Consider the following 16,208-nt stretch of genomic DNA (forward strand, 5'->3'; position numbering starts at 1 on the left):
TGCTGAGGTCTTACCTCATGTGGTTACTGTGATTTATCTCCCTACCCAAAACCAGTCCCTCCATGGTGATCTACTTCTCTGAGATGGGCTTTGGCACCCTGGGCTTCCCTCCTTGCTCTGACTGGTTGTATTCCTGCACTAACTTTTTACTTCTCTTCATCACAGGGTTTTATGAGCCTTTAGTTTGTGGAGACAGGCAGCACAGAGGAGAGACTTGTGAGCAGCCATGGATGGATTACAGCTGAGGGTAAGGCTCACCTCACACAAATCAACCTTCCAACATCCTTCAGAGCCCCCCAGCAGCTAAAGGGAAAGAAAACATCTATAGTTAGTGAGCCTGTTAGCTGGGATGGACTCACCTGTCTATCACTGTGGGGGAACCCCAGGAGACTGTTCAGGATTAAGCCCAGAGAGTGCCTGAAGTCCTGGCTTAAGCTCCCCCACCCCCCTTTCCTGCAAAGTGCAGAGCCTGACCCTCCTGAGCCTGCACAGGGATGGTTGGTTGGAGGCACACAGGGACTGTCCATCTCACGAGTTAATCTCCTCCTGTTCAGATGTCAGGAGGAGATGAAGCTGCTATAAATAGATTGTGAAGCCCTCCTGGTTTCAGCTGTGATTCACACACATGGCAGAGAAGCATTAGGGAGAATTAACATTCAATCTCTCAAGCACTTTCCTGAGCACAAATGCCATTCTGTCCCCAGCACTTAATCCTCTTGCTCAGGGGAAGTCAGCAGCACTTTCTGGAGGGTCTGAATGAGTCAAATGGATGGGGAAACCTGGAGCAGGACAGTCAGGGAGCTAAAAACAAGCCACTTCAGCAGGAGTGACTGAGCAGCACCTGCACAAGATATGCAGCTGCATTTAGGAGCATGGCAAGGCATCCTGCTCCCCCCTCGCTGGGCTGAGACCAGACACTGTGGCTTTGGCATGGTACACACACCCTGGGACGCCTGACAGTGGCCTCTGGGACTGAGACAGCTTCTGGCAATGGTATGTGCAGGGCTATGTGCTCTTTCTGGCTCTCCTTATCCAGTGTTGAGATGTTTGTCTGAATGAGCAGCTGGCAGAGTCCTATGACAGTCTGTCTCCATGACCATGGTGGGGCAGGACAGGGCACCTGGGTGTTCTGCTGGGAAACACTCATCTGTTTCACCTCCACACCTGATTTTCTTTCAAAGCTGAGGGGGATAAAACCCTGCCTATAGAAAGCTGTGTGCACTCTGCATGTGTTTGCATTGACCTGCATGTGTCTGAGTACTTGGTGTCCTCTCTCCTCCTGCTTTGTTGTGTTTACAGTGTTAGGGACAGCCACAGAGCAATGTACATGAGATGGAGGAACCAGCTGAAAGAGGGGTGGGAACAGGCAGGTCCTGGGGTGGGAATTGTGAGAAGTTGGCTTGTAGGTATCTGTACAGTCTTACAGTCTGCTAGGTACATGGGAAGAGTGGTATTTCTCCTGAAAGGTACTTTAGAGTGTAGAGCATCTCCTCAGGGTCATGAATATTCCTCACACTTGTATATGTGGTGCCCCATCAATAACATAGAGATCCATGCCTGTGGCTTGATAGCATTGCCATGGCTTCATTGCATTGCTATGGAGTAGAGAACAAAAGAGACATTCAGTGCACTCATCATCCATGTGGGGAAAAGGGGAGTTTGGACTCAAGGATGAGAGTTCAGTGTTGTTGTCTTGGGGTCCTCAGTGGTACAGGGAGTCTGGAGTTCAGGAGATGAGACACAGCCCAGAAACTCTTTTGCTTGCACCCTGCTTTTAGCAATCCAGGAATCAGGGTTTCTCAGTGAAGCAAGGAAAGAGGCAGAAAAACACAGAGGAGCTGCAGGTTGGTGGGAGAGTCACCTTATTATGATGAGACTCAACCCAAGAAAGTCACCCCATGGATAGCCCAGGGCAAAGAGGGCTCTGTCCCACTCCTTACTGCAGGAAAACAGCATCTCATTGCAGCTCAACACAACATCCTTCAGCCTAAGCACAAACTGAAGGCTGCCAGCATGGGGGGGATTAAAGAGATCTCAGTATTTAGGCTTCTCCTTGTGTGGATATCATCTCCTGCCTGCTAAGCCATTGCATGGGGTTGGGGTAGCTAAAGCAAGCTGGGTTTAGTGTCAAAATGGCATTCCTCTGTTTAGGAACTGCACATGTGCTCTGGCAGGCTGAGGTCTGAGTGGGTCTGCAGGCAGATGGATGGTCTTAAGCCACCTTTGAAGTCCTAATTATGTTATGAAAGAAGCTGAAGGAAGCTGCCTTTGGAAAGTTACGTGGGAAAGCCTGAAGAGGCTAAAGGGCTTCAGAAACAACTGTGACATATTGCTGCCACTGTACAGAAAGTGGAATTGCAGTTTAGGGTTTGAGCAGAGGCTAGAGTCCTCAGCTGAATCCTCACAGAGCCATGTGCAGGTCTGGAGATTGCCTCATTGTGAGTGACAAGGCTCAGTCACTTGCAGAAGCTTCTTGCATGAGCTACCCCGTGTCTCAGAAACAAAAGGGCCATGTGGAAATCTAAAGGGAGTATTTGAATCTGTCTATCCTATAAGTGAGTCCAGACAACCTGAAACAGCTTTGGAATGTGGAGCATATTGGATGCAAATGGCAGGCCATATGTTTTGTAACATTAATTGCCAAACTTTCCAAAGCACCCTCTTGACCCCCTGCAATCAGTGCAATCAGCTCATGCTTAGGCACCCAGGCTTTTGTCATCTCTCCTTGTTTTAACTCAACATTTATACAGTAGTATCATCAACCTGGATGGTCTTCAGCGTTGGGAGAGCTGCACAAACCCAAACACATGGCATCTGTAAATGCCAAGCTTACAGATGGTCTGTGATATATTGGGGATTGCAGGCACAGAACAGGGTAAGGGCAGTACATGGTGAAAAGAATCCATCATTCATCTACAAGGGTTGGATCTGCTCAGATGATCTGGCTGCTATGAACAGATGCTGGGCTCTGGAAAAAGAGGGTTTGGAAAGACATCCAGGAATAAGTCATGGTGGTTGAGAAGGAAGGGAAGAAATGAGAGCTGTGACAGAGAATCCTGCCAGGCTGGACTCAGGTTAGGTTAACCCTGTAGGTTATCTTTTCAGGGACAGGGAAAAGCAGGAGTGGATGGTTTCCTTCTACAAGAACCCACAAGCCCAAGAAGGCAAGGAGAGTAATGTCTTGCAAACCTCATTGAGAGACAAGAAGTGATCTTTGGTTCCAGTTATTTCCATGCAGTCTGATATGCTCAGCCCTGCTGCTCAACACTACTGGAATTAGTCCATGTCCCTGCAGGAGCTTTATCTTCTGATGCAGTATGAGGCTCCTTCCTTGGAGCTCTTCAAGACCCCCCTGGACACGTTCCTATGTGACCTGAGCTAGGTGGGAGCTGCTTCTGCAGGGGATTGGGCTGGATGAGCTCTGAAGGTCCCTTCCAACCCCACCATGCTGTGAGTCTGTGATTCACCTCCCTGGTAAGCAGGAGAGGCAGTTCTTCTCTAAGGTCATCTCTTTTCTGCTTCCAGCAAGCACCCAGCACTCGGGGCCTCCTCAAGCTCACTGTTATGGAGGTGAAGTGGATTCATGTGTTGGTCATCTTCCTCTTCCTATTGTCTGTTGCAATGACAGGCTGCTTTCTGTGGCAGTACAGCCTCCCCAAGGTGGAATCCAGTGAGTAGTTATCTTTAAGCTTGGCTATGGTTTGGCAAGGAAGTTTGTGAGACCATTAAACACCTTTCTCTCCATGTGAACATCCCCAAAGAGTGTTTCCCCAAACAGCACACAAACTTACCTCCTCCTAGCTGGTGTAAGGACACACAGGAGATGAACATTGTGTTGATGGAACACCTTGTAACTCTTCTGGTGTCCGGAGAAGCTCTGTTACTTCTGGCCTGAGCCAAGGAGGCAATTTTTAATGCTTTCTCTATCTTTAGCATGCTGTTGCAGAAGTCACTCCAGTTTAGGACAGGTTTTAACACCTTACCACTTGCTTCAGCTCATGGGCTTGCCTCCTTTCCTATTCCCCTAGGCTTAGACCTTTGAACCTGCTCAAGCCCCTACTTCACATTAGAGTTCCTTTGTGTTGGTTACAGCAAACTCAACAGGTAGATTCAAACCACTGTATGTGCAATGATGAAACATACCAGTGTAACTGGATCAAAGCTTTAAGTAACCCAAAAGGTGGCATAAAACCTGTGATGAAGGTGCCAGAGGTACTTCCTAGATCAATGCCTGAAAAGCTTTCAGAGCTTCTGAGTGCTTTGTGCTCAGCTGGTAAGCCAAAAGGTAAATAAGCATTTGGTTTACAGCTCACAGAGCAGAGGAGCTGTGTCTGTCAACAGCTTAGGATCAACTGAGACAATAGTGCCTCTCAAGGAAGAGATTCCCCATCTCTCATTGGGTTTAGAGATCTTTGCTTGTCACAAAAATAACAAGTTGTGTCTCTTGGATATGCAGGAAGGAGCTCATTCAGAAGACAACCATTACACTAAGTATGCAGCCTGTCAATGGTTGTTAGAGTGGCAGGTTGCAGGTGGCATCCACAATTCACTGCTGGATCCATTTTCTGAGGTTACAATATGGGATAGCTTTATCCCTCTGAGCCCAAACTCAGCCTTGCCCCTAAACGTGGGGAGGATGCTTTCATAGGGGCTAAACCCACTCTCAAGTGCCCTTCAGACTCTCCTGTAGATCCAGTTTCTTGGTTGCAGAGTCAGTTGAAGCCTGTTGCAGCCCTTGTCCATGCAGTGTTGCTATACCATGCTGGAATAAACACTAACAAAGCACAGAGCCCTCTTTAAGTCCTGTTTTATCTGAGGCAGAAACAATTCAGGATAGTCTCTTGGCCTATGCAGAAGTGTCCTTCAGCTTCAACACAAGCAAGAAAACTAGTGCTAGCTGCTGTGTGAGTTTAAAGCTTGTTAGTGTGCCTACTGAAGTCACTTATGCTGCCTTTGAAATGTTTTCCAGGCCCATCTGTGCTGGAAGTGAGAAGAGAAGGTGTGCAGATGTGCCCCCGCTATCCCGAACCGGTACCACTGGACCACCCAATCCCCATTCTGAAGGATGCTTTGGAGAAGGTCTGTGAGGAGGAGGGAACAGAGGGGGCAGATGTCACAGCTGGGGAAGGAGATGGGGAATCAAGGAAAGAGAGAACATGTGAATCTAGAAATGAGTGTGTAAAACTCCACTGAATGTCCAGAACAGGCCAATAAACAGCTGTCCAAAGGGTAAGCTGTGATGAAGAAACTATTACATCATAGAATCACAGCATGGTGGGGTTGGAAGGGAACTTTAGAGCTCATCCAGCCCAACCCCCTGCAGAATGCACAGCAAATGCCTCTTTAGGATCATTTTCCTTCACTGCTGGTTTGTATGGAACTCTACTTGCCCTAAACTTTTCACCCAGAGCATTTCAGACACATCCTTGGGAACCTGTGTGTGGAGGAAAGGAAATGAAGCAGCATGTTCAAATGAGTCTGCACAGAGTCAGGGCTGTGCAAACCAGGCAGAGAGTGCCACAGCTTGGGATGGAACCTGCTCTGTGAGCAGCTGATAGAGTAATATCTGAGCAAAGTCATAGAATCACAGAGTCACAGCATGGTGGGGGCTGGAAGGGACCTTTAGAGCTCATCCAGCCCAACCCCCTGCAGAAGCAGCTCCCACCTAGATCAGGTCACACAGGAACGTGTCCAGGTGGGTCTTGAAGAGCTCCAAGGAAGGAGCCTCCACACCCTGCCTGGGCAGCCTGGGCCAGGGCTCCCTCACCCCAACACTGACACAGCTTCTCCTTATGTTTATAATGGAACTTGTTGTGTTCCAGCTTCATCCCATCAGCCCTTGTCCTGTTGCTGGATGCCATCAGACAAAGTGCTGCCCCAACCTTCTGACACCCACCATTTACATACTTGTAACTATTAATGAGATCCCCTTTCAGTCTCCTCCAGACCAAACAGCCCCAGGTCCCACAGCCTTTCCTCAGAAGGAAGATGCTCCAGTCCCCTGATCATCTTGCTGGCCCTGCACTGGCCTCTCTCCAGCAGTTCCCTGTCTCTCTGCAGCTGGGGAGCCCAGCACTGGCCACAGGACTCCAGCTGAGGCCTCAGCAGGGCAGAGCAGAGGGGCAGCACAACCTCCCTGGCCCTGCTGCCCACACTCTCCTTGCTGCCCCCAGGCTGCCACTGGCCCCTTGCCCACGAGCCCACGTTGCTGCTCATGTTGAGTTTGTTCTCCCCCAGCATTGCCAGGTCTCTCTCTGCAGAGCTGCTGTTCTACTGCCTGGCACAGACTAGCTGCCTTATAAGACTCTTAATTTTGGAATCCCTGGTTTCCCATCACTCTCCAGGTAGATCTGATGCTACGCCAGAAGATTCACAGCTCTGGGCTCCCTGCCATGTCTGCCATTGTTATCTACAATGACACTGTGCTATGGACAGGCAACTTTGGCAAGAAGAATGGTTCAGACCCCTCCTCAGTGGTGCCCAATGAGTACACTATTTACAGGTGAGACAGAAGTATGAGAGGCATGAGGGATAGAAAAACAGCCTGTGCACATGTGGAGATCTGATACCTGGATACACAGCCACTGTCACAAACTGCACCTTCCATTGGCTCCAGGCAAGAGACCTCAAGCAGCACAGAAACCTTGTGACACAATGCATCAGCTAGTTGCCAAGTTGTTTACTTTGGGTTTTGGTGGGTTGGTTTTTTGTGCCATTTTCAGTTTGATTTGATAATGTTTTTAGCTGGAGAGGCAGTGGATATCCCAAAGGACCTGAGAACATACTACTCCTTCCACAGGAATGGCTCCAAGCCTAGGGCACAAATCTGAAGCCCAAGAGCTAAGCATGGATTTTGTGAGCAGTGAGGGGACAGTGCCATTGGGTATAAAGAATAAAGAAACACCAGTCTAGCAAACAAAAATGGGTGTTGGGAAGAGTATCTACTGGACACATCAAGTAGATTTGTATGTTTATCCATTGTCTCAGTGAAGTAAGAGCCATATTGGCCATTATTTTGAGATGAAAATAGAATCAAGCTCCTAGTGTGTGTTAAAAACACAAAGACAAATGGAAAAGAAGTGTTTGCTTCCCTTCAGCTTTGTTGTTGCTATCTTGTTTTCAGTGATTTGTAACTGAACTGGATATGGAACATATGGGCTGCACTCTGACTATCAAACATTGTCCTCAGAATAAAGAGCTCTGGAAAGTTTCAGCAGCTCTTATTAGCTGCTTTTCCCTCCCTTTGTACCATGGTAAAGCTCCTGCATAGGTGACTTACAGCATCATAGAGCCATGTGAATAGTTTGAGTTGGAAGGGATCCCAAAGACCATGTAGTTTTGACCTCCCCCTGCCCCACTGGCAAGAAAAGGGGAACCCATCCCTGGGTGGGCTCAAGCCATCAGCCTTTTGGTTAACAGCCAAATGCTCTGATTACCTCACAGAGACTCCCCTCCTAACAATTATCACCAGTTGGCATTGTTTAGGGTCTGAACTGGGGCAATATCTTATCATCTCCAAACCTCTGGCTTTCATTTCTGAGGAATGAAAACATTCTTGGCCAGTGCCTTCACTCCTGCCTGCCTTGCAGCAGCCCAAGGATTTCGTGTCTAGCAGCACAATACAAATGCCCCTGACTGTCTTCATTACAGTCTGCTTTCCAAAAAGCAGCAAAATAAATCTGCAGTCCTGGTCCAGAATGCCTTCTGTGAATTTGACTCTGTTCTGAAGCCACCTCAGGAGCAACATTGAATAAGAAATGGAAAGCTTTAATGCACTTTAGGCTCAACCAGTCAACTATTTGCAACTTGTTATGATGCCTCTGAAGCAATGATTTACCAAACAGGTCATCCTATGAATACTGAGAGAACAGGGAAAAGTTCCATAACCCACTGCACTACTGGGCAAATGGGGAAGGTTATGTTGCAGCCCACAAAGGACAGAGTTAAGGGTATTAATTCAAGCTTCTTACCTTGCTTTTAACCATTCTCTGCTGAATTAGCAAAGGTGCTGGGTGTAAAACCACAGGCAGCGGGTCAGTTGGCTGATGTCATGGGCTGACCATCTTTCCTCTTGGTTCTTTGGTTTCTTAATGCTTGACTTCTACAACTGCTTGTCCCTTCACAGAATTGCCAGTGTCTCCAAGATCTTTCCCACCATCATGCTGTACAAGATGTGGGAGGAAGGAAAAGTCACGTCTCTCGATGACCCATTGGAACGTTATGCTCAGAACTTTGTTATTAAGAACCCTCTGGGAAGGCTGAAGGAATCAGAACAGAGATACACAGGAGATGGGATGGTTTTTTTGGAGAAAGGCTCGATGCCACTCAAGCCATCACCCGTTACCCTGCGCAGAATGGCCAGCCAGCTCTCAGGTGAGACACCACTGCTGCCCTCTTGCCCTCTGCCCACCACTGTGCCACCTGAGGGAGGCTACAGAGAGAACAGACCATATGCCAGGGGTTAAAGAAAGCTTGTTATTAAGACTAGTACTCACATGCACCCTGCACATTTGGGCTTCTCAGAGGTCAGGCAGGACCCTTGGAAGCAAACTATCAGCAGCTTCACATAGTGCTCAAAGGAAACCCATGTCCAGGTCACCTGCTAGGAAAGGGCCCAACCTGCACTGTGGCAATTGTTTTGCCCATGCAAGGTGAATATACCTTTCTTTCAGCATAGCAGAATGACATAAAATCAGTCTCTGACTGTGTAACACATTTCTGTACCCCAGCCCAGGGTGCTCTCTCATTTTCCTGAGATGTCAGAGTGGAGGGTCAGAGTGTCTCCAAACCTCTTTGCTTTGAATGGATAGACCTTGATTGTTGAGCTAAATTTAGCTGTCAGTGTGGTTCCTGATCTGGGATTCCTGAGCTATTAATAGCTTTGTATTTGGTGGCAGAAGACTGTTAATCTGCTGTTACCTTCATAACTGGGTAACTCTTAGATGAAGGTAGAAGTTGTTCACAAGGCTTAGGAGAACATTAACCTTTCTCAGAAATAAAGCTGCTAATACCTGACTCAGAGATTCCAGAATGTACTGGCCAAAGAGACTGTGCTGATATCTCATGTGGCATTTGCATTAAACTCTGTAGCACCTGCACTGTTCCAGATTGGAATGAATGCCCTAAAATTAGGACCTGAGATCAAAATGGCATGTAGGCCAATTGCTATACCTCAGGTCAGGGTACAACAGCACCTCAAGGAAGCCAAGATCAAAATAAGGCTTCCCCAAAAAGGAATGGTGTAACTGAAATCTGGAATCAAAGAGAAAAACAACCCAAAGTGGCTAGTGGCAGCAGGAGGCAGAAAGATATGTGCACAACCCTGCCAAGCCCCTCTCCCTGCAGAGAAGGTCTTGCTCTAGCCAGCTTAATGATGTCCTCAGGGGCAGCAATTCTGTCTGGTTCCCTCTGACCCTCAGAAACATCTGAAGCTGATCTGTCTGTTCCTTGCTGGGGCAATGTGTGCTGAACCTGCAACTCCCAGCCCTGCTGCAATTCCCTGTCACCTTGTGAGCTGTGAGAGCTGTCCTAGAAATACTTGGAGGAAGCATATATCAAAAGCACACCTCGTTGTAGCATATCTTGTAATGTGCAGCCATACCATTGCCTCCACTGCAAGGGTTTGTGGCTCTGTGTAGCTCTTTCAGCACTTTTTATGTTCCTGTGTCTTTTGGGGTGTTTTGGATGTGGTCTAAATTTCCCAGGGCACACCAGCAGGACACACCAACCAGCTTGGACACTGACAATTTAGTATCATAGAATCACAGCATGGTGGGGTTGGAAGGGACCTGCAGAGCTCATCCAGTGCAACCCCCCTGCAGAAGCAGCTCCCACCTAGATCAGGTCACACAGGAACGTGTCCAGGTGGGTCTTGAAGAGCTCCAAGGAAGGAGCCTCCACACCCTCCCTGGGCAGCCTGGGCCAGGGCTCCCTCACTCAAACACTGACACAGTTTTTTGCCTTATGTTTAAATGGAACTTGTTGTGTTGCAGCTTCATCCCATCACCCCTTGTCCTGTTGCTGGATACCACAGAAAAAAAAGTGCTGCCCCAACCTCCTGACACCTACAATTTAGATACTTGTAACTATTAATGAGATCCCCCTGAGCTGAGGCTTCTCTTCCCCAGGCTGAACAGCCCCAGGGCTGCAGCCTTTCCTCCTCACACACATGTTGCAGCCCCTCAGCATCTTGCTGGCCCTGCACTGGCCTCTCTCCAGCAGTTCCCTGTCTCTCTGCAGCTGGGGAGCCCAGCACTGGCCACAGGACTCCAGATGAGGGTTGATGAAGATGTTGAACCAGACTGGCCCCAGAACCCATCCCTGTGGAGCTCCACTGGCCACAGGCCCCACACTCCATTCTGTGCCATCAATCACCCCCCTCTGGGCTCTGTCATTCAGCAGCTCTCCATCCACTGTCCACCCATCCCAGCCTCACTGCCTGAGCTTTCTGATGGGGATGTGATGGGAGACAGTGTCAAAAGCCTTGCTGAAGTCAAGGCAGATGACATCCACTGCTCATCCAGCCAGCTGTTGTGCACTCACAGAAGGAGAAACAGTTTGCAAATCCCAACTGAAAACCAACCAAATGTTGAGGTCACACGTTGCATTTGCTGTCTGAGCATTAAGACAAAAGCCACTCCATGGCATGCTGCAAAGTGTCTTTCATCTAAATTCTTCCAATGGAAACTGATCTATAACACATCCTCACTGTCTGGGCTTTTCTTACATTGCATATTACAAAAGTAACTCCCAAGGTTTGTCTCCCCAACACTTTATGGGTACATAGCTAGAGGGAAGCTCCAGCTTGTTAAGACTGTGAGTTTCACATCTATATGAATGATAGTGTAAGAAACTACTGTAAATTATTAACAGCATGCTTGTCACATCAATTAGCAGCCCATGAGGTTATAAATCAGTGCCTATGGGTTTCCTGTGATGCTCACACATTCTAGAGAGCTTTTGCACTGCTGTCAGGGCGCTGATTGAACTCTCCCAGCAGTGCAACGTTGTCTTTGCTGTCATTGTGACAAGTAGGAAGTGAAGAAGCTCATTGTCTACTGGAAGATGCTCAGTGCACCTCTCATCTGGTTCATTCAGCTGCACAACTAACCACAGACCAGAAGCAGCTCCAGTTCAAATCCCAAGGTCAGACCAAATGGGGAAATCAGGTGTTGCTGCTGCAAAAGAAAAGGGCCTCGTTGCACATTGCCATGATTAAGCACATGCTCACTTAGCAGATGACTGCAAGTGATTTTTCTGTCATGTACCCTTCCTGATTTCCTCCCAACCTCTAAATCAAAGTCAGCTGTGAACTGCAATGAGGATTTCCACTCCAGATGTAATCCAAGTTCTTGGACTTGATGATCCTTATGCAAAGGAGTTGGGGCATTTTAAAATGCCCTGGCCAAAAGGTTTTAGGGAATGCATGGTCAGTGTTGTAATTCAGAGAGCTCAAACCTTCTGTAGCCCAGTGTAATGAACAAAAACCTACTTAAGGGGGCTGTTACACACCTTTGTACTCAAGAGAATACTGTTACATGGAAACACAACCAGGGTTTTGCCCAATACCCAGCATGTTCTTCTCTTCCAAAATACACCTGGGGACACAGGGTATTTTTAATCATTCCTCATGGTATTTGCACTGAAATGTAGCAACTAAGAATTGATGCAGGGGTAGCACTTACATCACCCAAACTCAGTGGTCCATGACTTGAGTATTGTGTCCTGTAGTCCACCATGAACAAGTCCTTGCAGCACATTTGCTACATGCATAAAGCACATGTGCATTGTTGTTGTTTCCATCTTGCCATTGAACCTTGACTCAAAGCTTCCTAGACCATGATTTGGCTTCAGGTCATTAACCCCTTGTTTTCCATGGCACAGGTCTGCCCAGGAGGCTGAGATCTACCAGCCTTCTGTGGAAAGGCAATACACATGATGCTCTCGCTCTCCTGAAGGATGATGTCTTGGTTGCTGATCCAGGAACCAGGTCAGATATATTCACTTACAAGGTTTTGATCTATTCAGTTCAGTCCCACCTGCAGGCCAATGGACAAAAGATAGGGACCTTCAGCCATTGTTGCAGGTGCCAGGGTGGGTTTTGATGTGTATAGAACCTGACTGAGAAGCTTGGATGGGGCAAATTAAACTGCTACAGTTATGTCCAACGAGCCTTAGGTTGTGAAAGATGCAGATTTTCCAAAGTGGAAAGGCATGTTAATATAATCAGCTTAAATTAGCATGGATTTTGCTTAGGATCATGCTAAGTCTGTAGTGATTTGCACATCTCTCAACTCTGGATGAGTTCTATTAGTGTTTGTTATCAATTTCTGGAGCCTGTTAAAAGCCTGTTGCCTGAGTTGAAAACACAAATATGGGCAAGGTGCAGTAAACAGCAGGTGAGGGAAAAGATTGAGGCTAATGGAGAGACCTTCTTCAGGATTTTTAGGGAACAGAATGACATTCTGCAGTAATTTGCTTGGGGTTGATGAGGATTCTTCATGGCTTGGAGTCTTCAAGCTTAGAAAACTCAATGGCTCAGTCATGGTAACCTTGTACTAGTCCTGTCCCATGTTGTGTAGGGGCTACAATAGGTGTTCCTGAAAGGACTGGAAGACTTTAATACCACCATCTTCTTTGGTATATTCTGCTCATTAAGATACATAAACACATCTACTCATAGTCTCTCAATCCCTTATTACTCGATATGTCAATAGTTCTGTCTCCCTTTTCCTGGATATACATCACAGAATCACAGAGTCACAGAATCTGAAGGGCTGGAAGGGAGCTGCAAAGCTCATCCAGTGCAACCCCCCTGCCAGAGCAGCACCACCTAGAGCAGGGCACACAGGGACTCATCCAGCTGGGTTGGAATGTCTCCAGAGAAGGAGCCTCCACAGCCCATCTGGGCAGCCCCTGCCAGGGCTCCCTCACCTCAACAGGGAACAAATTCTTCCTTGTGTTGCTTTGGAACCTCTTCTGTTCCAGCTTGTGCCCGTTGCCCCTTGTCCTGTCACTGGCATCCCTGAGCACAGCCTGGCTCCAGCCTCCTCACACCCACCCTTGATGCATCTGTAACATGAATGAGCTCACCCCTCAGTCTCTTCTCCAAGCTGCAGAGCCTCAGCTCCCTCAGCCTTTCATCACAAGGGAGATGCTCCACTCCAGCATCTCTGTGCCCTGCACTGAACTCTCTCCAGCAGCTCCCTGTCCTTCTGCAACTGAGGGGCCCAGAACTGGACACACTATCCCAGATGTGGTCTCAGCAGGGCAGAGCAGAGGGGCAGCAGAACCTCCCTGACCTCCTGCCCACACTCTTCTTGATACATCCCAGAATTTAAAGAGAAAAACAAACCCAAATGAGACTAACAACATCATGAGTTTTCAAGATGTGTTAAGGAAGATGTTGCCCATTCATATGTTTATGTCATTAAACTTGATTCAAGTACAAAGGCTTTAAATCACTCTGTGGTTATTAAAGATTGAAGCACTGAGATGTCTTTCATGACTCCACAGTGCTGGATGCTGCTTTGTAGGCTTTGAAGGTCTTTTGTCATCTTCAGGTAGCTTAGGTGCTTGACTGATTATGCCACGTTAAGTCTCTAAAGAGGCTCACCTGGGATGTTGCAACCTTAAAGGTAACTCTCAACTCTGCTCTTGAAAAGAATGGATATGTCATTTGGTGAACAATTACAAACAATAAGCCAGGACATACAAACATACAGGTTTTTGCATGAAGAGTCTTTTTGAGTTTTCCATCTCCAGCTCTCTTTCTGGACACAGTTGTTAAAAAGCTCTGTTGATGTTCCCAGAAGAAGCTTTCCTTGCTTGCCTCAGCAAATCAAAACAACCACCTTCATCTCCTTCTCTCTCCCTCCTTTATCATCTGATTGTTATGTCATTATTATTGTGATCATGATGTCACCTGATAAAGTGAGTTTTAATGGAATCACAGCATGGTGGGAGTTGGAAGGGACCTGGATCAGGTTTTACCCCAGCGAAGAGAAACCCTAGGCACTGCTTTTGTGTAGTCATACTCACATCACTGTATCACTGACAAGGGCTAACCCAGACATATTCCTCTTCCTTTTTAGATGCCACTACAGCAATTTGGCCTTCTCATTGATGGCCCATGTGCTAGCTGAGCATGCAGCTGAAGGGCAGTACCAGCGCTGGGTCTCAGAGAACATCCTGGACCGTCTGGGCTTGGAGGACACCGGCTTTGACATCACCCCACCCATCCGCTCCCAGATGGCCGTGGGCTTCTATGGCAGCCACCAACCAGCCCCTCTCTACGACCTGGGCTGGTACAGACCTTCTGGCCAGATGTATTCCACAGCTGCTGACCTTGCAAAGCTAGCAATGGTTTTCTTAGGCACCTACCACCGGCGTCTCCTAGAGCCTGACACAGTGAAGACAATGCTGACTCCCTTGTTTAAGTGCTCCACTGAGTATTTTGCTAACAAGACTGGCACACCTTGGGAGATAAATGAGCAGTCAGGGTATGATGTCATTAGGAAGGATGGAGACCTCGATGGTTACTCAGCCACCTTCTCTCTCATCCCCAAGCTTCGCCTCAGCTTCATTGTGCTGATGGCAGGGCCCAGGCCTCAAGGTGGAGATATCGTGACTCAGACTTATGAGCATCTTATTCCTGCCATGGAAACAGCATTCAGAGAGGCAGAGAAAAGTCTGATTCCTCCTCCAAGTCCACACCCTTATGTTGGCTACTATACCTATTCCAACCTGACTTTCTATGAGATCAAAGTTGGGCCTGGTGGGGTGCTGGTCATGCAGCAGTTTGGGCCTCACGTGGAAGAGCTGATTCCTGAAAGGTACCGGACAATCAAGCTCCACCACCTGGAAGATCGTGTCTTCCAAGTGGTTTTTGACAAAGAGTTCCCATGTGTTCTACACCTGGGCTCTGCCTCCATCTCACTGGAGACCCAAAATGGGCAGCTCTTTAACTTCTATCCGTTGGACCGCAAGGGTTTGTCTCCTGGCTTCGATGCCCCGGGGCTCAACACCTACAACGTGGTGCGTGTGCTTAGGAAACCTGTCTTCTACACCTAAATGTCCCCTCTTCTGACCACTTCTAGGAAGTGGCTCTGGTGTCTTACCAGACCCTCCAGCCTGTGTGGCTTGATGGATGTCATTTCAAAGGGAAAGACGGTGGCAAGTGACTCTTTTGCCTGACAAACACGTCACGTCCCGCTTCTAAAACGACTCTAGTGGCTTGTCATCCCTGGCAGTGCACAGCAGGCCAGCTAGCAACTAGGAGTGCCTGGAGAAAATAGAGAGGTTGGAACGAGCTGCTGGCTGGATGGTGTTTGCATGCCATAAAAATAGCCAAGCACTTAAGCCTCCACACTGACATTGTCTGATTGGTGACCATTGTGGTGATTGATTGGTGCCATCAAAAGGTTGAGAACTTTCTGTGTCTCTAAGAAAATAGCTCTTCTTCAGTCCAAGGGTTTTGTCCAAGACTCTTCAAGAGCCTGTCTACCATGGCTGAGGTCTGCCAAAAGCATTATGTGCTAGAAGATGGCACCAGCCTGATGCCAGACCCTGCTTGTGATACCTGGGAAGCAAGGGGCTGTTTCTTACCTGGGTCACAACACAGAAAACTGTGAAAAGGACAGGCCAGCAATGTGATTATGGCTTTGGTTCCATGGATTTCTGCCAAAGCAATGCTCACACAAAGGATATTGAAGCACTTAAGTGTAGCTGAAGCTGAGCAGAGCCACATGAACGTGTGCTGGTATATTGCAGCTGCACTCAGGTTTGTGACTGTGTTAGGATATAGGCAGGGGTGTGAGTGTGGTGTTTAAGCACAGCAAGAGGATCTTTAGGTGTGGTTTGGGCAGGGTGTCTGTATGGTGATGTACCCCTTGTGTTTGTGCAGGAATGAGGGAGGATGCTCAGGGGAAGTGCATTAGACTGGGGAGCACTGCATTTAGGACAGATGCACCTGCAAAAGCTACAAGTGCATTTTATTCTCCTCTCTTGTGCTCACTCAATGCCAAGGCAGGCAGGACAGATGATATGTGGCCAACAACATATCCCTGTGATGGGAACAGTGGTAGGCACCAGTGCAAAACAGAGCAACCACCACCCACTGAGGAGTCTTGGCTCCTGCAATGCCCCTTCAAGTTTAGGAAGGTATTGTGATTGCAGCTCCAATTAGAGCCTGGAACAAAAGCAAGCAG

At 47.9% G+C, this 16,208-nt stretch overlaps 1 protein-coding gene across 1 annotated transcript; it reads left to right on the forward strand.

Moving 5' to 3' along the window:
- The first annotated feature begins 211 nt into the window (after window positions 1-211).
- On the forward strand, window positions 212-15,072 carry LACTBL1 (lactamase beta like 1). The gene is made up of 7 exons (XM_062013161.1): window positions 212-247; window positions 3,526-3,670; window positions 4,970-5,079; window positions 6,345-6,502; window positions 8,126-8,373; window positions 11,884-11,989; window positions 14,094-15,072. Exons 1-7 carry the CDS (start codon window positions 227-229, stop codon window positions 15,070-15,072), a joined length of 1,767 nt encoding a protein of 588 aa, XP_061869145.1. The 5' UTR covers window positions 212-226.
- The last annotated feature ends 1,136 nt before the right edge of the window (window positions 15,073-16,208 follow it).

The sequence above is a fragment of the Colius striatus genome, chromosome 21 (genome assembly GCF_028858725.1).
Source record: "Colius striatus isolate bColStr4 chromosome 21, bColStr4.1.hap1, whole genome shotgun sequence".
NCBI lineage: Eukaryota > Metazoa > Chordata > Aves > Coliiformes > Coliidae > Colius > Colius striatus.